Here is a 23,750-nt window from a genome sequence, read left to right on the forward strand (position 1 = left end):
CGAAAGTCTCAGGGCTTGGAAAACACAAAAACACGCATGCATCCTCTCTCGTCTCTGATTATCATGATCGTATTTCAATACTTCGACGAGACAAACCCAATGCTGGTGTGTCGAAGAAGACAGCCACAGCGAGCTTGTTTGAGTCAAAGTATCATACCATATCTTCAGCGTATTACTAATACCTGGTCTAAGAGGACCTTAAACCCTTATAGTCAGTCAGTGCTGCTGGGTGCGCATTCGCCTAGACAGATGAAAACTGTCAGATTGAGGACGTCAAATGGTGTATTCTAGCGAGCGCACACTCTTTCCATGCTGCACGGAGCTAATGAAGCACACTACACAGTGTAAACAAACACTGTCAAATACGCTGTCTCGAAAGACCCCCCAACACAGTATTTTGATTTGAATAATTCAAACATTCAAACTCTAATTCTAAGGCATTCTTCGTGTGTGACATGAGAAGTAATGATATTGATATTAATTATAGTAATGTCAGCTCATATAACGAAAAACACAGGGATCGGTGCTCTCCGCGCTTTACATATGAACAATGAATAAAAACAAACTAATTACAATATTAAAAACATGTATATAAGCCTACATTCTAGCAAAATAATAGAACAATAAGCTTACAACAACACAACATCCGCTTTGCTACAATGACATCCAGATACACAAACGCACATATAAATACCCCCAAACACTGTCATTTCTGGATAGAAATTTCGGCTGATACCGATTTTTAGGAACAATTCACTTGAGGTGTATGCATTTATTTCACAAGTTTAAACACTTTTGACGCCTTTAAATTGTGTTTGTTTGTTTAGCTTTCAAGCTGAAAAAGATCTTATTCCGTTCTATCAATAAAGACAATAGTATTTTTGATCCCACACATTCATCACCCTTGGGATAAAGTCACCATGGTGTTCTGTCCTACAAAATATCTTATTGCAAGATGTATTCTCTGAAGAACGAGAACAAAAACAAATATTCAACAGTTTTTGTTGAACAAATATTATCATGACGGTTTTTCCCGTCCTTGACAAGTGCGTCACACGCGATACAACATATCGATCACCAACTCATGTCCATAAAAGGAAATTCCCCTGTTAGCTGGTACAACCTTCGCTGAACAGCTATATGTGCGTCTAGTTATCAGCTTGCAGAAGATAACAAACAAGAATTTAGGTCCGTCTTCTAGCTCATCCCTTTTTGTGTGATAACATTTCAGTCAACACGAGTTTCTTTCAGTCACTGTCTCCATTGTATTCTATCGTTCAACGTTTTCAAAAACTCGTCTTGGAGTCGCGCCCTGGTTACATTTGGTCAAGTTTTAACTCTTAGTAAATGTTTTAACATAGAAGGGGAATCGAGATGAGGGTAGCTTTGTATGTATGTATGTATGTATGTATGTATGTATGTATGTATGTATGTATGTATGTATGTATGTATGTATGTATGTATGTATGTATGTATGTGTGTCGGTTGGCCTAGTGGTAAGGCGTCCGCCCCGTGATCGGGAGGTCGTGGGTTCGAACCCCGGCCGGGTCATACCTAAGACTTTAAAATTGGCAATCTAGTGGTTGCTCCGCCTGGCGTCTGGCATTATGGGGTTAGTGCTAGGACTGGTTGGTCCGGTGTCAGAATAATGTGACTGGGTGAGACATGAAGCCTGTGTTGCGACTTCTGTCTTGTGTGTGGCGCACGTTATAATTATGTCAAAGCAGCACCGCCCTGATATGGCCCTTCGTGGTCGGCTGGGCGTTAAACAAACAAACAAACAAACAATGTATGTGTGTGTGTGTGTGTGTGTGTGTGTGTGTGTGTGTGTGTGTGTGTGTGTGTGTGTGTGTGTGTGTGTGTGTGTGTGTAAAGTGATTTCGAAAAACTACTGGACCGATCTTCATTAAACTTCACATAAGAGTTCCTAAGTATGAATTTTTTCTCCCATTTTGATAGATGTCTTTGAGGACGTCATATCCGGCTTTTTGTGAAAGTTGAGGCAGCACTGTCACGCTCTCATTTTTCAACCAAATTGTTTGAAATTTTAGTCAAGCAATCTTTGACGACGTCCGGACTATGGTATTGCATTGCAGGACGGAAGATAAAAAATTAATGAATGAGTTTGCTCATTAAAGTTGTCATTAAAATCGAATTTTCACAAACAGATTTAAAATTGATTGCATTGTAATTTTCATCGAATTCTGAATCTATAAATATAATACATATGTCATGTTTACTCTAAAAATGTCATCAGAATTAACGAAAAAAGGTTAATCAGGTACTACGATTTAAATTTTAGAAATCGATCCAAAAATGATTTAATCTTATTCTTTATTATTTTCTAATTTCAAAAACAAATATAATAGGTTTGAATCTCAAGCTCAGAAAGTTAAAAAGAATACAGAAAAGCGCACTTTCCGGCTTAGCGCAATACGCTACTGTGCTGTACTGGTTTGTCAATTTCACCTCGTTTTGCACGTGAAAAGTGAGCGATTTTCTTGCAGCGGGGATTGACGAAGCTGTATGTTCTTGGTGAACAAATGCAGAGAGTTCGACACATTGACTAAATGTTTTAATTTTGCCTTACGCGACTTGTTTTTCTTTCCGTGTGTGTGTGTGTGTGTGTGTGTGGATTGGGCAACATCAACTTGGACTTTGCTTACCTTACTTGTCACGATGTGGTGACATGGATTGAGAAAGGATCACCCCGTGAGGTATGGCAGGGCTTGCAGCAGGTCACTCAGTACAAGAAAAAGCCAGCAGCGTCAGACGATCACGACCCGACCCTTCCGGATAAACTGAACAGTTTCTACTGTAGGTTTGACGAGAAAAATCCAAACCCAGGTTATCGTCCCTCTTTGCCGGATGACCCCTCACTTCTGATCCCACCTTTCACTGTCCAGGAGGCGGAGGTGAAGAAGCTGTTTAAACAACAAAACGTCAGGAAAGCCTCGGGTCCGGATGGTGTTTCGACTGCTGCTCTTAAGTGTTGCTCTGATCAGTTAGCACCCGTGTTCACAGACATTTTTAATGAGTCCTTAGAGAAGCATTCTGTCCCCCGCTGTTTTAAGTCGTCGGTGATAGTCCCTGTCCCCAAGAAACCCCGTGTCGCCCAGCTTAATGACTACCGCCCAGTCGCACTCACATCAGTGGCCATGAAGGTTTTTGAGCGGATCGTTCTGTCCTACTTAAAGGCATGCACTGGTGCCTCACGTGACCCTCTCCAGTTCGCTTATCGGGCAAACAGATCGGTTGAGGACGCTGTAGCGCTAGGCCTGTTCCACATCCTGCGTCATCTGGAGAAGCCACGTTCATACGCTAGAATCTTATTTCTCGATTTTAGTAGTGCTTTTAATACAATTATCCCCCACATGCTGTTTGACAAGCTGTCAGCCCTGAACGTACATCCGTCCATCTGTCATTGGGTTTTAGACTTTCTCTTAGACCGTCCACAGGTAGTCAAGGTGAACGGTTCATACTCTTGCTCAGCCACGCTGAACACAGGGGCACCCCAGGGGTGTGTGCTTTCTCCACTTTTATTCACACTTTTCACGAACGACTGTGTATCATCAGATCCATCTGTGCTGGTTCTGAAGTTTTCAGATGACACGACAGTTGAGGGGCTGATTTCCAACGATGATGAAAGTGTGTATAGAGAGGAGGTGGAACAGTTGGTTGGCTGGTGCTCTGACAACTTAGAGCTCAATGTCTCTAAAACCAAAGAAATGATTGTAGATTTTAGAAAGAACAAACTCGCACTCACCCCTTTAGAGATCAACGGTGTAAGTGTTGAGCAGGTCGACTCCTTTAGATTTTTAGGCACAATCATCTCGAGCGACCTCACATGGGACAAAAACACAGAGCCCATTATCAAGAAGTGTCAGCAGAGGCTTCACTTCCTTAGACAGCTGAAGAAATTTAGACTGAACCAAGCCATCCAAAAGCAGTTCTATAGGGCTACTGTAGAAAGCATTCTGTGTTTTTCAGTCACCGTGTGGTTTAGCGGTGCCAGTGCTAGGAACAAGGAAGAGCTGGAGCGCATTGTCAGACAAGCGTCTCGTATTGTGGGTTGCGAACTTCCGTCAGTCGCCTCACTGTACAGCTCACGTTTAGCAAAGAGAGTTAGGGGTATAGTGGCAGACTCATCTCACCCAGCCAGCCATCTGTTCGAGCCCCTCCCGTCAGGCAAGCGCTTCCGCGCTCTGAAGAGCAGGACTTCTCGTTTCAGGAACAGTTTCTTTCCTGAGGCAGTCCTTGCGGCCTCAATGGTGGATCGTTAGATCTGTTAGATCTGTGATATGTGTCAGCTAAAGTTTTGAAATGGATCGAGTATCCTTAAATGAAATATCTTAATAGATATAAGGGTTGTGTCCTTTGAATAACTGTGTCAGCATGTACTCGGATTTATTATATTGATGATTATATTTTTAGATATGATTTTAGGGAATTCATTTATCTTTATCCATGCAACCTGTGATTACTCCTGTCAAATTGGTGCTAAAAGAACAACCAGTCCGTTTTGAACTGTCTGGTTGGTATACACACGTAAATAGGCCCAGTGAAATTGAACACTTTATCTGTACATATTTATTATGATATATGCGTGTGGAAGGAGTGTGAAGTTTTATGCATACACCATAACAAAATCCTGTGCTTTGCATTTGGTAAATAAACTGTTTGATTTGACTTGACTGACTCTGTCGGGTGCCTATCTCAAATTGTGATGGAAAGCGCCTGTGCTTGAGTCGGGGTGACGGTATGAAACCGCTGACAGAGCATAGCGCACCACGGGGAATTCGTTTTGCAGGGGTTCCACGTGGGTGATTTTGCTGTCTGGGCAAAATCGGCTGTGACTGAACTGGATATGTGACACGCGGAGTCACGTGATATTTTCAAGGTTGTTTTGTGAGGACATGAAACTGGCACTTGAACATTGACGGCCAGAGAGAGAAGGGCAGGTCTCCTGTTTCCAGAAGTTTGTTGGTTTACAAGACGTTGGTGAAACACCATTTCATGACAGCGTGCCGTTCTGCATGTACAGTAGGGCTTTGGAAACGTACAAGGAGGGACCACTTTTCGCCGTCTTCATGTTTTTTGACGACAAGGTCGTCAGGTGTGACTCTTGGCTGAGCGGGGGAATTTTCCAACGCATAAAGTAATTCAGCGCAAGAGGGGTATGGCAAGAAATTCGTCGACGGGCGGAAGCTATATCAAAGGAAGCGGATTCGCTTAAAGGAGAGCTACCTACATAGGCTGTTGAGGTAATAAATCGTTATTTAACGCTGTTGACGAGTCTGTGTTTGTGGAATGAAATACTCTCTGTTGTTCTTTCCAGGTTAGCGCATAATTTGCTCTTTGTGACGCTAAAATAATAATCTGTATATGGTTTTTGCAGATATGGAGAGAAGGAAGGAAAATAGCTGATTTGTTGTTTTAAAAGTTCGTTTGTGCAGGCCCACGTGCTCTATGAAATATAGAAGGGTGACATATTTAAAGGTGGAGTGTGAAGGGTAGCGTGGAATGTTTAGTGCACCGATGCTTTTTGTTGCAGCCGACTGACCTACTTATCTTCTGCTGTAACCTGGTGTCGCGGTGCTGTAACCGGAACATCAGTTGCTGTTGCTTTCTTGCTGTTTTACTGCTGCTGGGATAACCGGAGAGGCCGTCACCGTCTGCAGGGGTCTTCGGCAGGCAGTGACGTCACCTACAGGACCACCCTTTATTTCCAGCAGTGGAGTGAGGCGCCTGACTTCCCCACGATTCCCTGCTTCGTTCCACGCCAACCGGCACTCCAATCGACGAAGCAGTAGTGGGGAAGAACTATTTACGGGACGTCCACTCGTAGCAGAAAGCTAAGTGCACCGTGCTATTGCGCCCTTTTCCACCAAGTCATCCTTTATTATTTGTGATTGCATTATGGAGTGCCGGTAACAACGTGGGGGTGTGACACCTGCTTAAACTGGCGCTTTTGACAGAATAGTATATTTCCTATCTATACACGGGATCAGCGTGTTATTATCCTTTTCTAAACTTTAACTGGCATTTTTGTCAGTGACCTATTTTTACGTTTTGAACGTAAAAACATCTTTTGGAGTGAAATCTCGAGGGAGGTGGCGAGATAGTATATAAACAGGCGTCTGAAACTTATACTTTTGTTGATTCTATCTTTGTTGTATGACTGCGAGAGTGGATCGTGGTGTGGTTAGTTAGCAGTAACTAACCGCTCATAATCACCTTTTGTGATATATATGAAACGTGACATTACTCTTCTCATATTACAGCAGACATATAGAGAGAGTGTGATAGGAGAAGGGTGTCGCAATGTGTGGCTCAGTGACCATTTCCCTAAATCTGGTAGACGTGATCAGTAGTGCATGTGGTGTAACAAAAAGGTAGGCTATACACTCTGGGTTGGGAAATTTCGGGTCTACTTTACACTTACTACTTGAACAGATACAATGCCAGATAAGCGTTCCTCCGTGAAGGAAACTCTGACACGCATCCCCCTCCTCCCTCAAAAAAAAAATTTAAAAAAATCCCGGGTCAGTTTAGCTCCAGCAAAACACTACTAAATATATATTCAGTTTGCGTGCAGTTTTAACACGTGTTTGAGCGTGACCACAAAACATGTGGTCAATGTTGCTTGGGACAACCAAGGCGATGACCATTGGATTTGTCTGAATTTAAACAAAAATGTTTTTGATGACTTCATATTCGGCTTTTAATTTTTTTTTATATAATAAATTTGGGTCAAACACCCGGTGCGTTCTATCGAATATGAAGCTTAACAATTAGTTAATAAGTTTGTTCATTAACATCATGTTCTAAAACTTCCAAATAAAAATTGAAATTTTAGTGACAAATTCAAAAAGGATTACATTGCATTTTTGTTTTTAACCATTTCCTGAATCGAAAAATACATTGATATGTCATTTTTACTTTGAAAATGTACTCAAATTAAATAAAATATGTCCTACATGTTGGGATGCGAGGGGTTAGGGTAGTTCAGGGAAAAAGGGGCTTGCAAAATACCTGTTGATAACACCTTGGATCCACCCCGTATACAGCTGGGATGGTTCGGACAGTGAAAGAGTTCGCCCAACCTTAAGTTTCGAGACTCGTTGGCGCGGCGGGCCAGTCAGTACATGCGTATATTTAGAGCCGTGTGATAACATTTCATTAAAGGAGATGTAGTGCGCTTATACTCAACTTTCACTCCCTTACACCACACTTTTCAAACTGATTTGCTAGCAGGCGCAAAAAGGGAAAGAAGGAAAAAAGAAACAAAACAAAAAAACGAAAAGAACTCTGACGGCCGCTAGGAAAGAAAGAGAAGAAAGGAAGAAGCAGAAGAAAGAACGAGAAACATCAAAATAAGGCAATGGGTAGAGAGAAAGAGAGAGAGAGAAAGAGAGAGACAGAGACAGAGACAGAGAGACAGACAGAGAGACAGAGAGAGAGAGAGAGATTCGGATTCGGATTCGGATGGTTTATTCACATAGGCCATTGCCCCTAGTGAAGGGGTGTGAGCAAAAGCAAAAATATTGAATCATTTTTACATTCAGTAGACTCAAAACAGTGCATATTTTTCTCAAAAGTGGATAACAGATACATCAATGCAGACATCTACATACAAAATTACGATAACAGTGTTTCTCGTATCTTAAATGCTTTATACAAATATAAACATAAATCACGTACAGTTTTTTCATGTGTTGAAGCTAAAAGAAGGCTGAGTCGAAAAGCACTTGGTTGCCTGTAATATTTCAGTGGGATGAATTTTTCTCTCAATTTATGGAAGTATGGACAGACAAGAACAAAATGGACTTCATTTTCCAGTTTATCTTTACAAAAGGGACACATGTAATTATTAACATCATAAACTTTTTTGTAACGATGAGTGTGAACGGCAATTTCAGAGATCCCTAACCTAAACCTTATCATCATGAATCTTAAATGTCTGTCAATATTGAACAAAAGGTAAGGTTTGATCTCAGGAACAGTACAAAATGTTCTATACACAGAAAATCTTTCACTATTTTGAATTCCCGCAGTGGGGCACTGCGGTTATGAAATTAAAGGCCCCTCCTGTTTTTGGAACCGCAGGAGCTTTCTAGTTTGCTGTTAGGTAGATTTTTGGTTCCTCTTTCCTGTCATGCTCTCTTTTTCTTCATGAATTCTTTTCTTTTTTCTGCCTTCTTGCTCATTCACCTGTATTTTTTCCAAAAAATCTCTTCTCTTGCCGCTTGTCTCGCGATTCATGTATAGTTTAATCTGTTAGTGTTCTGATGTAAGTCCAGCAGTAGATAGGTTAAGCCTATTTTAACATACTGGAAACTGGTAATCTTCCAGTAGGTATTAATTTAGTTTTACTAAAGCCTGCTGGGACACAAGTAATGGGTTAGTGCATTTGTAAACAGGAATCGCTTGACAAGTGGCCCCCTTCATCCCCCCCTTCCTTGTCCTGATATGGCTCTGCGTGGTCGGCTGGACGTTAAGCAACAAATAAACAAACAAATAAACAAACTATTTTGAATATGAAACTCCCAGTCTTGCCATCTGCATGCAATTAATTTATCTTTCAAAACATACAAAAACTTGTTTTCGTCAACAACACCTTGATTCAACCACACAAAACCATATCCTAACTGATACAATTTACAACGCACATTTGACGCCCAATTCGATTTACCATTCTCATCCATCCTGTACAGCATTTTAACAAGTGTTTGAGCGTGACCACAAAACATGTGGTCAATGTTGCTTGGGACAATCAAGGCGATGACCATTGGATTTGTCTGAATTTAAACAAAAATGTTTTTGATGACTTCATATTCGGCTTTTAATTTTTTTTTATATAATAAATTTGGGTCAAACACCCGGTGCGTTCTATCGAATATGAAGCTTAACAATTAGTTAATAAGTTTGTTCATTAACATCATGTTCTAAAACTTCCAAATAAAAATTGAAATTTTAGTGACAAATTCAAAAAGGATTACATTGCATTTTTGTTTTTAACCATTTCCTGAATCAAAAAATACATTGATATGTCATTTTTACTTTGAAAATGTACTCAAATTAAATAAAATATGTCCTACATGTTGGGGTGCGAGGGGTTAGGGTAGTTCAGGGAAAAAGGGGCTTGCAAAATACCTGTTGATAACACCTTGGATCCACCCCGTATACAGCTGGGATGGTTCGGACAGTGAAAGAGTTCGCCCAACCTTGAGTTTCGAGACTCGTTGGCGCGGCGGGCCAGTCAGTACATGTATGCGTATATTTAGAGCCGTGTGATAACATTTCATTAAAGGAGATGTAGTGCGCTTATACTCAACTTCCACTCCCTTACACCACACTTTTCAAACTGATTTGCTAGCAGGCGCAAAAAGGGAAAGAAGGACAAAAGAAACAAAACCAAAAAACGAAAAGAACTCTGACGGCCGCTAGGAAAGAAAGAGAAGAAAGGAAGAAGCAGAAGAAAGAACAAGAAACATCAAAATAAGGCAATGGGTAGAGAGAAAGAGAGAGACAGAGACAGAGACAGAGAAAGAGAGAGAGAGAGAGACAGAGACAGAGACAGAGAGAGAGAGAGAGAGAGACTGAGAGAGAGAGAGGGAGGGAGAGAGAGAGAGACTGAGAGAGAGAGAGAGACTGAGAGAGAGAGAGGGAGGGAGAGAGAGAGAGGGGAGAGGAGGAGAGAGACTGAGAGAGAGAGAGAGGGAGGGAGAGAGAGAGAGAGACTTACACACACACATGTACACACACACACACACACACACGCGCGCGCGCACACACACAAACACACACATACATGCACATACACACACACAAACACTCACACCCCCGCACACACATACACAAACACTCACACACACACACACACATACACACACGCACACACACATACACACACACACACACGCACACACACATACACAAACACTCACACACACACACACACACACACACACACACACACACACACACACACACACACACACACACACACACACATGTACGAACACCCCCCCCCCCATACACACACACACACTTAAACAATCTGTATCAAATTCCTGAACTACCCCCGTCCCCCAAACTCAGCGGGTTCTAATAGACAAACTTCGGGGACAACTCTGTCGGGTTTGTATGGGTTATGAAAGAGTTAATACTCTTGCTTTTAGTGAGGCAAGCTTTCTACACGTGCTCTTTGTCCACGCGTTTCAGATACACAGCCTCGCTAGTGACTGGCCTATAATGGCACTTGGGAAAGGTTGACTCACTAAAAGCAAGTGAACTCACTCTTTTAAAACCAATACAAACTCGTCAGAGTTACTGATTTCAGAACATTGTCTATTGACACGCCTACTTCCACATGACATGTACAGATACCAATTTAACGTCACAGAGCCCCTTAAAACCGGACCTTTCAACTGATAAAGAAAAAGCCAATACTTGTATAAAACGGAAATGTTGCCGCCACTCTTTTCAAACTCAACTGGAGAAGGAGACAGTTCAGAGAAACAGTTTTCTCTTTTGTTGCCTGCTGAACACGATACAGCCAATTAAAGTCACCATGGTGGGAATCCGAATCGCTGTCGTCTTGCTTCTGGCTGGTATGAATTACTCTTCATTTACAGGTTGTAAACACATTATTGAGAATTATTATTTTACTTGTAGAAACTGTACAATTAACAGCACAGAGATGTTTTTGGTATGAAATGATCTCTCTCTCTCTCTCTCTCTCTCTCTCTCTCTCTCTCTCTCTCTCTCTCTCTCTCTCTCTCTCTCTCTCTAAAGCAAAATACTGTACCTAGTTTGTTAAAGAGAGCAAAAGTAATTCCACTCCATAAAGGCGGAAATTTATCCGACCCAAATAACTTTAGACCCATTTCCTTATTACCCATTTTATCCAAACCATTGGAAAAACATATTCACAAACATTTGCTCGCGTACATAGAAAGCAGAAACCTTTTCCATCAATTTCAGTCTGGTTTTCGAACAAATCACTCTTGTCACAGCGCCCTTACCTCACTATGCGACACCTGGTTGTCTGCAACAAACCGATCTGAAATAAGTGGTGCTGTGTTTCTCGACTTTAAAAAAGCGTTTGATCTTGTTGATCATTCAATTCTATTGAAGAAATTACAGTTGTATGTCAGAAACAGTTCAGTGTGTAACTTCTTTGCTTCCTATTTACATGACAGATCTCAATTTACTGCCCTAAACTGTAAAATATCTACTGAGGAGACTGTGAAATGCGGGGTGCCTCAAGGTTCAGTGCTTGGGCCGATCTTGTTCTGTCTGTATATCAATGATCTGCCACTGCACATTTCTGATAGTAATGTAAGAAGTGATTTTTTTGCTGACGATTCTTCTCTTCATGCAAGTGGAAAGTCTGTTCCAGTAATAGAGTCCTCCCTTCAAACAGCTTTAAACGATGTAAATAACTGGTGTAGTGCTAATGCTATGCTTGTCCATCCAATAAAAACTAAAAGTATGGTAATTGCAACCAGACAAAAACACCAGATTTCTCCACTCAAACTAAATCTTACTATTGGTACACAATCAATTGAACAAGTTCAACAGCATCGCGTTTTAGGGGTAATTATTGGTTGTGAATTCAAGTGGCAGGCACAATTACAGCATATCTGCAAGAAAGTAGCCAAGAACGTTTTCCTCCTATCCAAGTTAAAGCAATTTACGGACAGAAGGACTCTGGAAATGTTCCACCATGCTCATGTAATGCCTCACATTAATTATGTTTCGACGCTCTGGGATGGCAGCAGTGATGTCCACTTGAAAAAGTTAGACTCTCTCTATCGTCGCTCGGCCAAACTCATCGTAAAGGATAATGCTTCAACAGATATGAAATTAAAAATGCTTAACTTTCTTCCACTGAAAAAGCATCTCAAGTTAAACAAAGCCATTTTCATGCATAAATTGTATTACGGTAAAGTGCCGGTTTACATTACATCATTATTTAATAAAGCTAGCTACCCACAGATATGGGTCGGTCAACTTGATCCCACCGATTCCACGAATTGACCTGTATAAGACCAGTCTTGCTTTTTCGGGTACTTCAGTTTGGAATTCACTTCCATCATCCTTTAAGCACTTAAAGTCATTAACAAGTTTTAAAAAATGTGTTAAAAACCACTTAATGTCTGAGTAGTTTAACGCCTTTTGATTTACCACACTTAGTATTACGTCAAAGATATGCTGTGCATTGTATATTCTGAACATATTTTTGTTGTACTATTGCTACATGTTCGATTGCTACCAGCTTGTATTTATAATTACCTGCATAGTATGCATTTGATTTTATGAATAACCACATATGTATGCTCTTCATGCCTCATCTTCATCATCATCATCATCATCATCATCATCATCATCATCATCATCATCATCATCATCATCATCATCATCATCATCATCATTATCATCATCATCATCGTCATCATCATCATCATCGTCATCTTTATTATCACGTGCTGAAGTTTTCCGACCTCCTTTTTTTGTTGGTTAACTTTTTAACTTTTTAATTTTTAATTTTTTAATTATATTATTGTGTGTCAATGCGTCCCAAGGACAGATTGTAAGAAAAGGCGTAGCCTTAAATCTTAATCCTTGTTAAATAAAGTTCAATTCAATTCAATTCTCTCTCTCTCTCTCTCTCTCTCTCTCTCTCTCTCTCTCTCTCTCTCTCTCTCTCTCTCTCTCTCTCTCTCTCTCTCTCTCTCTCTCTCTCTCTCTCTCTGTGTGTGTGTCTCTCTCTCTCTCTCTTTCTCTCTCTCTCTCTCTCTTTTAGTTATTGAGTTACCTCAAGGGCCTGATAAAAAAAGCATGTTTTTGCACTGCCTTTTCTGTCGCCCTCAAAAAATAAACTTCATTTCAATTCAATTCAATTCTCTAAAAATAATTCTCATAATTATTAATTAGTCCCTCTTTAGGGCGAGGGCCGGATGTAAAAAAGCAAACCATTGCTTACTCGTTAAATAAAGAATTGTCAGTGTCATTATCTCACTCTCTCTGTGAGTCTTTGGTTTATTTTGTTTCTCTGTTTCTTTTTGTTTTGTTTGTTTCTTTTATGTGTTTGTTTTTATTTGATTATTTTTTGATTTTGTGTCCTCTTCTTCTTCTTTGTCTTTCTTTGTTGTTGATTGTTTGTTTTGTTTTTATTTTGTTTTGTACTAAACTAGATCTTTTATCGCACCTATCGATGCGAATTTTGGTTTACCTATAATAACAACTAAGCACAGAATAAGTGTAGAGTTTCTCATCAAGAAAGGGTTATATTGATCATGCGAGTCTAATCCAAAGCTGTGAGTTTGGGTGTTGATGTATTGATGTGTTTCAGGGTGCGCCATGGGCGATGGACTGGGCTCTCTGTTGGACCAGGCCAGCAGCCTGCAGAACCAGGCTATGGGCATGGCCAACAACGTTCTCAAACACTGTCAGTACCGGTCTTTTTAAAGTACTCTTACTACAATTTATTTTGTTTACTGCACGCGTTTTTGTTTGTTTGTTTGTTTGTTTGTTTGTTTGTTTGTTCGTTCGTTCGTTCGTTCGTTGTTTTAGTTTGTTAGTTTATCTTCTCATTCGACTTGTTCTTGATTGATGCATATTTTGCAAGTTTGTATTGCCTGGGTCACGTGATATAAGCTTCTGCTTCGTGTCTTAATTACTTGAAAATAATTGTTTCATGTTAGTTATTTTGAATAATATTCCGTTCAAGCCAAGTTAAGTACATGCAAGAACTCTGCTGCCAGTTTCAAGTGATCTAAGTACAATGTACTCTTCTGTCATTCTCAAGTGATCTAAGTTCAAAGTACTCTGCTTTCATTCTCAAGTGCTCTAAGTTCAATGTACTCTGCTGTCATTCTCAAGTGCTCTTCGTACAATGTACTCTGCTGTCATTCTCAAGTGCTCTAAGTTCAATGTACTCTGCTGTCATTCTCAAGCGCTCTAAGTACAATTTACTTTGCTGTCATTCTCAAGTAATCTAAGAGCTCCCACTATATGCTGTGATAGTGTAAGGAGAACAACTCAGTTTACGGCGCTTCTGGTTTAAACAAAGCAACAATAAAACCTTTTTGTTTTAAGGAAAAGAGGTAGACGTCATCGCTTGGATTAAATCATCATTTATTCCAATTGTGTAGACCGTTTTCTGTCTGAGATGGTCATTATGATTGCACTCAATTCATAATCATTTATATCCCTTGGACCATGTACACTTTGAGATACTGTAAATCACTCTTATTTTGATATTCAAATGAAAATAATAAACCATAATCTAACACAGCTCCCGAGGATCTGGCGAAACTGGCGCTGAATTCTGACTACCAGAGAGAACTCCAACAGCTCACCCAGCAGTACGCCATGGACCCTCAGGAACTCTCTCGCCGCACACAAGCCCTCAATGACAAATACCTGGGCGGAACCGGAAGTGGCAGTGGTAATGGTGGGACCGGAAGTAGCAGCGGAAATGGTTTGACATTTAACATTCTCGAACATTTTAAGAATTCTAAGAATGTATTTGTGTGTGCGTGCGTGTGTGTGTGTGTGTGTGTGTGTGTGTGTGTGTGTGTGTGTGTGAGTGTGTATGTGTGTGTGTGTGTGTTAGTTTGAGATTATGCGTGCTTCAGTAGTGTTTTCCTATCTGTATACTATGTCTGCCTGTCTGCCTGTCTGACACCCACTGATTCACAGAGAGAGAGAGAGAGAGAGAGAGAGAGAGAGAGAGAGAGAGAGAGAGAGAGAGAGAGAGAGAGAGAGAGAGAGAGAGACGTAAGACGTAAGACATTTTATTGATTAAACACACAAGGTTCATTTCAACGGGGAAGGGGGGGGGGGGGTCAGTAATACATGCCGTGTGTTTGTATTTATGGACAATCACCCGGTTTTATCTCTTTCTCTCTAACATATAACACGAACGAGAGAGAGAGAGAGAGAGAGAGAGAGAGAGAGAGAGAGAGAGAGAGAGAGAGAGAGAGAGAGAGAGAGAGAGAGAGAGAGAGAGAGAGAGAGAGAGAGAGAGAGAGAGAACAAAAACACGTGTAATTTAAGCTCATGAACGCGGAAGAAGAAAAGATTCTCTGAGGAGCCAGGAGATTGGTTGCGCACAACCGATGACTCTTACTTACTCTTCTTGCGCAGTCATGTTTTCTATTCATAGAAAGCAGTTACGTCCCTTTGTTTCTTGATAGGTTTAGTTTAGTATGGCTAAGAATTAAAAAAAACAAGAAAGGTATGTTGTTGGAACGTTTGTTATTGATAAAACAATACGTTACAGTCACTTTGGCAATCTCTTTGTTTTTGGATTTAGTTTGGTTTAGTTTGTAGGGACAAATGGAGTAGGCCCATAAATCGTCCCATCAATATTGGTTCAACATTTTGTTATCATGGGTCGGCATAACTTATTCAGGATACCTACTTTATCTTCAATTCATTCATCAAAATCGAATTTCATTTTTGTTTGTTTTTGTTGTTGTCTTTCCTCAGCTCTGTCGGATGTCATGAAACTGGCGCGGAACCCTGACTATCTGAGGGAGGTTCAACAGCTGACTCAGCAGTACGCATCAGACCCCGAGGAGCTTGCTCGCCGTACACAGGCCCTCAACGAGAAGTACCTGAACGGAAACGGAGGTGTCAACGCGCTTGCTTCATTCGCTGTCATGGCGGCTGCTTTTGTCGTGTCAAAATTGTTCACTGTGTAAACGATATATAATATATATAGCTACTTTGATTGATGTTGATTGATTTCAGTCACTATTTCATTCGTTATTTGAGAAAATTACATACGCCATTAACTGGGTATTGACAACGTGATATTTTGACATCAATGTAACCAGGTTTAAAGTGGGTTTTAAATGGGTTTTTTTAATCTTAAATTTCATTTGAAGTCAGTGTGTGATTTATTATCAGTCTTGAAATTGTCGCAGTAAAGTGACATCGTTTGCCCCCAATCACTTCTAGTATTGTCAAATGTAACATATCTGGGTTTTTTGTTTGTTTGTTTGGCACGTTTTACCTTTTCTTTTTGTTATTTTATCCTTCTTCTGCAATTAAAGGCACAGTAAGCCTCCCGTAAACCACCACAGAGCTCCCCGAGCGTCTACATACAGTACAAGCATACTTCCATTTGAACGCTCACCGAACGGGAACATCCTGGCTGCTTTCTGTCGAGCGTGAGAAATTTTCAAAGAATTTATTTTCGTGGACTTGGTCCTCAACAACAATGGCGCCTCGTTTTGGTGCTGGACGGCTGTTATGAATATTCCCGGACAGTAAGCCTCCCGTAAACCATCACAGATACTGTCAGGCTTTTACACACAGTACAAACACCCTTCCATTTGAACGCTCACCAAACGGGAACATCCTAGGTGCCCTACGTAAAGAGCGAGCAATTTTTAAAGAATTAATTTTGCAGATTGTCTCGAACACTTGTTGGACCCATCCTGAACTCAGGTCAAAAATGAGTTACTTCCCTTCGGGTCTCATTCTATCGATGTAAACTGGCGATAGCCGTGGATCGATGATTATCAGAATGTTTTTGGACCGTGGTGCGTTTTTGCGCTAGACCTAACTTTTAAAATCTAAATAATAAATTGACAGCTTGTTACACAAACATTCTTTAATCATAAAAGAATTCTTTTTTCATCAAGACAAGATCAGTACAATTCGAAGTTGTGAAAGTTTGAAAAAAGAAAAGCCCGGAAGCAGGGTCACGCAAGGGTCGTAGCAGACGACGGTTTATCAGTGCATATATCGCCGTTCCTCTCAACAGTCAAAAGCCATCGCTAGAGTTCTTGTGAACCACAGCCGTTTGTTTCGTGCATAAAAACGTGCTATTGTAGATAAGCTGATATCGAGTCGCATTCAAATGACTAACTGACGACTGCATTGTGAAAAAGGGAAACTGGATCACACGGGTTCACGATGGCTCAGGGGTAAGATAAACCACGCAAAAATAAATTCTTTGAAAATTGTTCGCTCTTTACAGAGGGCACCTGGGATGTTCTCAATCGGTGAGTGTTTAAATGAAAGGGTGTTTGTACTGTTTGTAAAAGCCTGACCGTATCTGTGATGGTTTACGGGAGGCTTACTGTGCCTTTAATGTTCCGTGTTTGAAAATCTGTGTAAGAAATATGGAAAATGAGGAGTTTTTTTGATCAATAAATCAAATTCAAACTTGGTTTATTTTAAAATTGTTGGCATTTTTACTTGCTTTTTACAGTTATTCAAGTTTTGACTAAATGTTTTAGTGAGCGATTTCCTTCACGCGGGGATTGACGAAGCTGTACTGTCTTGGTGAAAAAATACAGTGCGTTCAGTTTTATCCCGTGAGCCTGTTCGACAGCTTGACTAAATGTAGTATTTCGCCTTACGCGACTTGTTTCCTTGTCTTTCTTCGTTTCAACCACCATTCCCTCCTTCCTTCCCCTCGCAGCGCAACTAAGAGAGAAACACAGATACCCCTACACAAGCTTAAATAGACACACACACACACACACACACACACACACACACACACACACACACACTCACACGTGAATAAGCACGTACGAACGCTTGCATGCAGAGAGACAGACAGGCATGCTTGCATAAACACACGCGCACACTCGCGTACTCACACACACTCACACACACACACACACACACACACACACACACACACACACACACACACACACACACACACATAGGGGAAGGTTGCCTAATATGGATCGGCTCCTAATATGGACCACCTCCTGTTCTGACAAACTAACAGTGCTAGAGTGCTCAAAACAATTTCATTCGCTGAATTTACCCTCTCTGGATAACGTGCACATGTCAAAACAGTTGCAGAAACCATAGACCAAATAGCCTGGACCGCCAACTCGTCACGTGACCCTTCGAGGTTACGACGCTCGACTTTCACAGGGGCGCTTAGCGTCCGGTTTGAAAGACAGTGAAAAGAAAGCACGCTCCAGTTATTTGTGACAATGGGAGGTGACAATGAACTGGATTTTCCAAAACTCCAAACTAAACTTAACAAAACTCATCGAAAAACATGTTCCATATGCACTTTAGCTGAGTTTATTTTAGCATTTTCAGAACTTACCTCGGCAACTTCGTCTGTGTTTACAATCGACACCGGATATGACATCCCCCTGATTTCTGAAAGGCCAAGAAGAGCGGGGTAGTAGTTGCGCTGAGAAGAATAGCACGCTTTTCTGTACCTCTCTTCGTTCCTAAATGCGAGGGGCCGCTACCTCGTAATAGAGAAAAAGAGCGGAGAGAGAGCTAGTTGGCGGTCCAGGATAAATGGTCTATGCAGAAACAAACCACAAAACCGTTCGGCTTTTTCTCTTTTTTTAAACTTTTGCCAGCGTTCACTCTAAATTTGACGCTTAAAACGGACACATTTCTGTCCACAGCCAAAGCAAAACACAAAACTTGCTATATAAGAAGTGAAGGACAGTATGTGTTAAATTTTAGCAGTGTTGACCCCCTAGTTTCTACTGCAAACAAAAAATAATAGCAAAATTTCAAAGTATGTGTGTGTCCCCTAATATGGACCACTTTCAACAAATAGAAGAAAATAAAAGTTAAAGCAGGTTTCATTAGTTCACTTAGAAGCTTGCTGAAAACACACTATAACTAAACTTTAAGCTTTCAACAAAATAATTATTACAAAATAGTCTTCTTTTCGTGGAAGTCACTTTATTTTCTCTCTGATTTTTCAGTTTCTTTGTTTAGTTTCCTGTTGTGCTTCAAATAATGTTTTCGTCAAACCAAAACAGGTAAATTTAAAGCATATTTGAATTAGTCTGACTTGCACACCAACTTCTATCATGTTATTTTAAAGTAGGTTAGAGGGGGCTTTTTACAGTGATTCGTGAAGACCTCTTCACTGGATCATATTTGGCGCCCAGACTCCTAATATGGACCAGTTGTGAATTTTTCTGTATTTAAGTTTTGCTCACTGTCTAACAAAAATAATTCGCTCTAATTAGGCATAAAGGTTAACTAAAGAGAGAAGGACTACCAAATATAAAATGAAACTTCTTCGCAAGAAAACAAGTTAGTTATCAGCATGAAGCAAAAGGTGGTCCATATAAGGCAACCTTCCCATACAAACACACACACACACACACTCACACACACACACACACACACACACACACACACACAGACAAAGCCTACACAAACAAACACACACACACGCACTTACACACACACACACACACACATACACACAAACATACACACACATACACACAAACACACACACACACACACATACACACAAACATACACACACACCCACACACACACACACACACACACATACAGAACCTACAAACACACACACACACACACACACACACACACACACACACACACACACACACACACACACACGTGAAAGTGAAGGAAATAATAGAAAACAGACGTCACATTTCACGTCACAAAAATGACGTCACTCTGAACCAAAACCAAACATGGACGCAAGTCGAACCACAAAAGGCCTTTACAAAACCATGAACCGTTCCACATCCAACTCAAGCGACGCAGGAGACGAGACACTGTCCTGCATTTTCGAGAAAATTCTGTCCGAGCACATCCAGCAGAAGATTGCGGAGGAAAGACTGAGATACGACGCGGCGCTGGTTCGCGCCAACGACATGCTCATCCAGACCAAGAAACTGAAGGAGCAGGTGAGAGCTCTGGCGGAAGACTTCTACCAGCTGGAAAACCAGTTCCAGGGAGTCGCCCACCTCAACGTTCGCTTCAAGCGCGCGGCCATGGAACGCTTCGACTACCTAGAGCACCAGTCGTACCTTGCTGGTGTGATCGCCAGTCTGATGGCTCAGTACCGGGACTTGGACACCCCAGGGAACACCTGCTACTCCCCCCGCGACTGGAGGAACCTCAGGTACCCCGCGGAACCCAGGGAAGGGCGCAGGATGTCCAAGCAGAAGAGGCGGCTGCTCTACAAACTCATGTGTGCCAAAGGAGGAGATGGCTTTTAATCATTACTAGGCTGAAAAAGTAACGCGTGTACACGGAGGGCGAATGTGTGATAGCCTGTTTAGTATCGTGGGCTCAGAAAATACTTATATCAAACGGAAAAGTGAAATATTTATTTAAGACCGCTCAGCTGAATACAGGTGCCTGCATGGACTAGTTAATAGTCTAACCAAGTCGTACATGGAGGGGGCTCGGTATGTGTGATAGTACTGTGGGCCTATTTAGTAGTTTGGCCTCAGAAAATACGTGTTATGTCAAAAAGAACAGACGAATATTTCAGACCGCTGAGCGGAATGCAGGTGCCTGCAGAGACTAATTCATAGTGTAACCATGCCTACGTGCGATTGTGAAATAGGCTCACCGTTCATAGCTGTTCTTGTTTCTATTCTCTGTGGTAGTAGATGTTCCTGAACGGACGTCGACGATGTTAAACAAGAAGGATTTTGCTGAGTGCATAATACCAGCTTCACTATTGGAAAGTCTTTGTGAATACGCATTCTTCTGTTTTGACTTCTATGTGCGGACATACAAACGACTATACGGAGTAAAATACACAGGTTCATATGCTAATTAAGTTTATTTTTAGACAATTTTTCTGATTATTTTTTTTAATTCTTCACGTTTATCAACGATTTCAAAGGCCACCAAAGGGCAATGTGCAAAATATCCACAGTGTGACATTTCTTCAAAACACCTGTACAGGTGCTTTACCGTTACAAGAAAAAACACCTCTTTGTTTCGCATGGAGGCGTATGTATACAATCGTAGAAAACAACACTTTACATATATCTTCTGTGCGTCCCTTTTGACAAACATGACAGTATTTACTTTTAACTTGCATTCGCTTTTTAGATCGTTAAGTTCTCCTGCATACACTGCAAATCACATACAGCGTACAAGCGCATTTTTCACTAACATGTATTTGTTTTACTCATCCGAGTAGTAGGCGTTTCTCCCATTTGATGTCTAGACTATCTTTCTACTACAGTGATTTTATAAACTACAACATTAGCTTTGCTCCAAGTTGTCATCTTCTCGCACTTTGGCCTTGGAACAGATTACTCAGGGCCATTGTGTGTGTGTGTGTGTGTGTGTGTGTGTGTGTGTGTGTGTGTGTGTGTGCGCATGCGCTGCGCGTGTGTTTGTTTGTGTGTGTGTGTGCGTGCGTGTGCGCGTGCGTTCACGCGTGCGTGCGCTCGCGCGTGTTTGTGTGTGTGTCTGTAAAGTGGATGTGTGTGTAACATAATCTATAGTTCTGTCACGTTTCAATATATCACATAAGGTGATTATGAACGGTTAGTTACTACTAACTAACTAACCACACCACGATCCACTCTCGCAGTCATACAACAAAGATAGAATCAACAAAAGTATAAGTTTCAGACGCCTGTTTATATACTAACTCGCCACCTCCCTCGAGACTTCACTCCAAAAGATGTTTTACGTTCAAAACGTAAAATATAGGTCACTGACAAAAATGCCAGTTAAAGTTTAGAAAATGATAATAACACGCTGATCCCGTGTATAGCTAGAAAAGATAGCTGATCTGCCCAAAAGCGCTGGTTAAAGCAGGTGTCACACACCCCACGTTGTTACCACTCAAATGAAATCACTAATACACAAGATGACAAGGTGGTATACAGGGTGCAATGACATGGTGCACTTAGCCTTTTGCTACTGAGTGGGCGACCCGTGAATAGTCTATCTCCACAACTGCTCCGTTGAATGAAGTGCCGGCTGGCGTGGAAACGAAGCAGGGATTATTGCCTAGTCAGTCTACGGAAAATGGCACCATAACCAAGGATTTATTGCTAAAGAATTTCTGTTTTCAGATTCATGTTCTGCTATGTTTGTAGTATGTCTGGTCAAAAATCGAGAAAAATATAATTATTTTTAAAAAAGTTATCAAGTGTGTTTGTCAGTGTGTATTTTGTCACAAAGCGATTCTACGTTTTTTACATTGTCTGAACTGTTTTGACACCACGAACATCAAATATAACATGCAAGTCACAGTTTATGATTACAATATAAAAAAATGTCTAAGATATTAAAAATCAAAAGGTCAAGGTCATTGGGTCATAAGGTCAAATTTGTTGTTTATGCGTGAAGTGAAGGCTGTGTAATCATTTTCAGCAGCATAACGAATATTTTTTTTATACACGCACTAAACACACACACACACACACACACACACACACACACACACACACACACACACACACACACACACACACACACACACACACACACACAGGAAATTCCAAAGTAATTGGTACACAAGGTCATATTTATTGTTTTCAACTAAAAGTAGAATACTGTACTCATTTTAAACCAAACATCATCTTTGTGAAGGTTTTGTTCTACAAAACATAAGTATTCCTGTACAGGAGAATGTAAGCGCACTCAAGCAACATGTAAAAAGGCCACAAAGTTTGCAGTGTAAACTAAGAAAAGTAAGATGAATGATGTCAGGAAGTCGCTGGATAGTCTACCGCGTGACAAGGGAGCAGGGTATACAAAAGCAAACCATTCAAACACAAGCAATGAAACAACAAACGTAAACAAGGCAATTGATTAGATAAAGCATCACATAATCAAATAATCGACAACATTTTAAAATCAAAGCACGTAACTCCAACATCATTACACAAACATTGCACAACATTCATAAACATTATTGACCAATAATGTATTCACAGCGTTAGTCATGCATTGGTCGACTGCAGACTGCAGAATTGAGCATCAAAGCAGTCATAAAACACTCAATGAATGCATTCACTGAATACAAATATCTGTGAACACATTCCGTAATCACACAAAAATCAGGAAACAACAGGAATGATAATAATTATGTCCCTTGAAAAACATCTCACAACATCAGTCACTGTCATAGAAATAAAGAAAGGCTCCAATACACATTTGTACATTTGAAAAACATCTCACACCGGTCACTGTCATAGAAATAAAGAAAGTCTCCAATACATATTTGTACATTCTCCAAAGAGCAATGCTAGTTGTTCTCTTAATCATCTGTCTGTAGAAAGGCCTGCCCAACATCGATCCGTCCTGCGTACATGGTGACCGGCTTGGAAGCTCTGGTAGACATCATTGTGAGTTTCTTTCAGCTGCAGCATGTCCTGGAGATACAGGTGGAGGGATTTGGTGTAGAGGTTGTGTCCTGCTGCTGCCATGAAAGGCATCATTTCATGGACAGTGGACAGATGCAGGTCCCAGTTTCCTGTACGTTTAGCTTTGAGGAACTTGCGCAGAATGTCAACCATGTCCATGTACTGAATCCACAGTGCAGCTGTGGGGTGGCACTTGAGGGTTTGCTTTTGGCGTTCTAGTTTTAGCTGAATCGATGCGATTGTCTCATCAACGCAAACTTCTCCTAGCGGGATAGCTCCACTCATCAACAAGTCCCACATGTTGGCTGCACGGGCAAGGTCCCCATCAGGCTCCTCACATGAGACAGGAGCATCTTCATTTGCTGATGGCGCGATATCATCCACTGTCCCAGCAATTTGCACATCTTCTGGTACATCTGTGCTATCAATTTCCTCAATGGAGACGTCACTTAGTGTCACATCCAGGTCTGGAAGTGGCAGAGAGATTTTGAACGTTTTTGAGGTCAGGAGTGCGTTCAGAGCCGAGTCAACCAGAAAGTGGCCTCTAACTGCTCGGGACACTGCCTTGCCTTGAAGCATGTAGTTGACAGCTGTTGGTGC

At 41.0% G+C, this 23,750-nt stretch overlaps 1 protein-coding gene across 3 annotated transcripts; it reads left to right on the forward strand.

Moving 5' to 3' along the window:
- Window positions 1-10,435: 10,435 nt before the first annotated feature.
- Window positions 10,436-17,200, forward strand: LOC138983514 (uncharacterized). 3 transcript variants are annotated; one of them, XM_070356767.1, is made up of 5 exons: window positions 10,436-10,640; window positions 13,364-13,459; window positions 14,309-14,494; window positions 15,508-15,548; window positions 15,636-17,200. In XM_070356767.1, exons 1-5 carry the CDS (start codon window positions 10,577-10,579, stop codon window positions 15,720-15,722), a joined length of 474 nt encoding a protein of 157 aa, XP_070212868.1. In that variant the 5' UTR covers window positions 10,436-10,576; the 3' UTR covers window positions 15,723-17,200. The 3 variants fall into 3 exon arrangements, with proteins under 3 accessions (XP_070212868.1, XP_070212867.1, XP_070212866.1); XM_070356766.1 differs by having other exon boundaries at window positions 10,464-10,616; window positions 15,508-17,200; XM_070356765.1 differs by having other exon boundaries at window positions 10,473-10,640; window positions 15,508-17,200.
- Window positions 17,201-23,750: the final 6,550 nt, after the last annotated feature.

The sequence above is a fragment of the Littorina saxatilis genome, linkage group LG13, assembly GCF_037325665.1.
Source record: "Littorina saxatilis isolate snail1 linkage group LG13, US_GU_Lsax_2.0, whole genome shotgun sequence".
NCBI classification, from domain to species: Eukaryota; Metazoa; Mollusca; class Gastropoda; order Littorinimorpha; family Littorinidae; genus Littorina; species Littorina saxatilis.

Excerpts from the sequence above, each read along its gene's own strand:
- LOC138983514 (XM_070356765.1), top strand. The coding sequence starts at position 10,577 with ATGGTGGGAATCCGAATCGCTGTCGTCTTGCTTCTGGCTGGTATGAAT. Across the intron at positions 13,460-14,308 it reads CAACAACGTTCTCAAACACT|CTCCCGAGGATCTGGCGAAA; the intron begins GTCAGTACCGGT and ends AATCTAACACAG. Across the intron at positions 14,495-15,507 it reads CGGAAGTAGCAGCGGAAATG|CTCTGTCGGATGTCATGAAA; the intron begins GTTTGACATTTA and ends GTCTTTCCTCAG.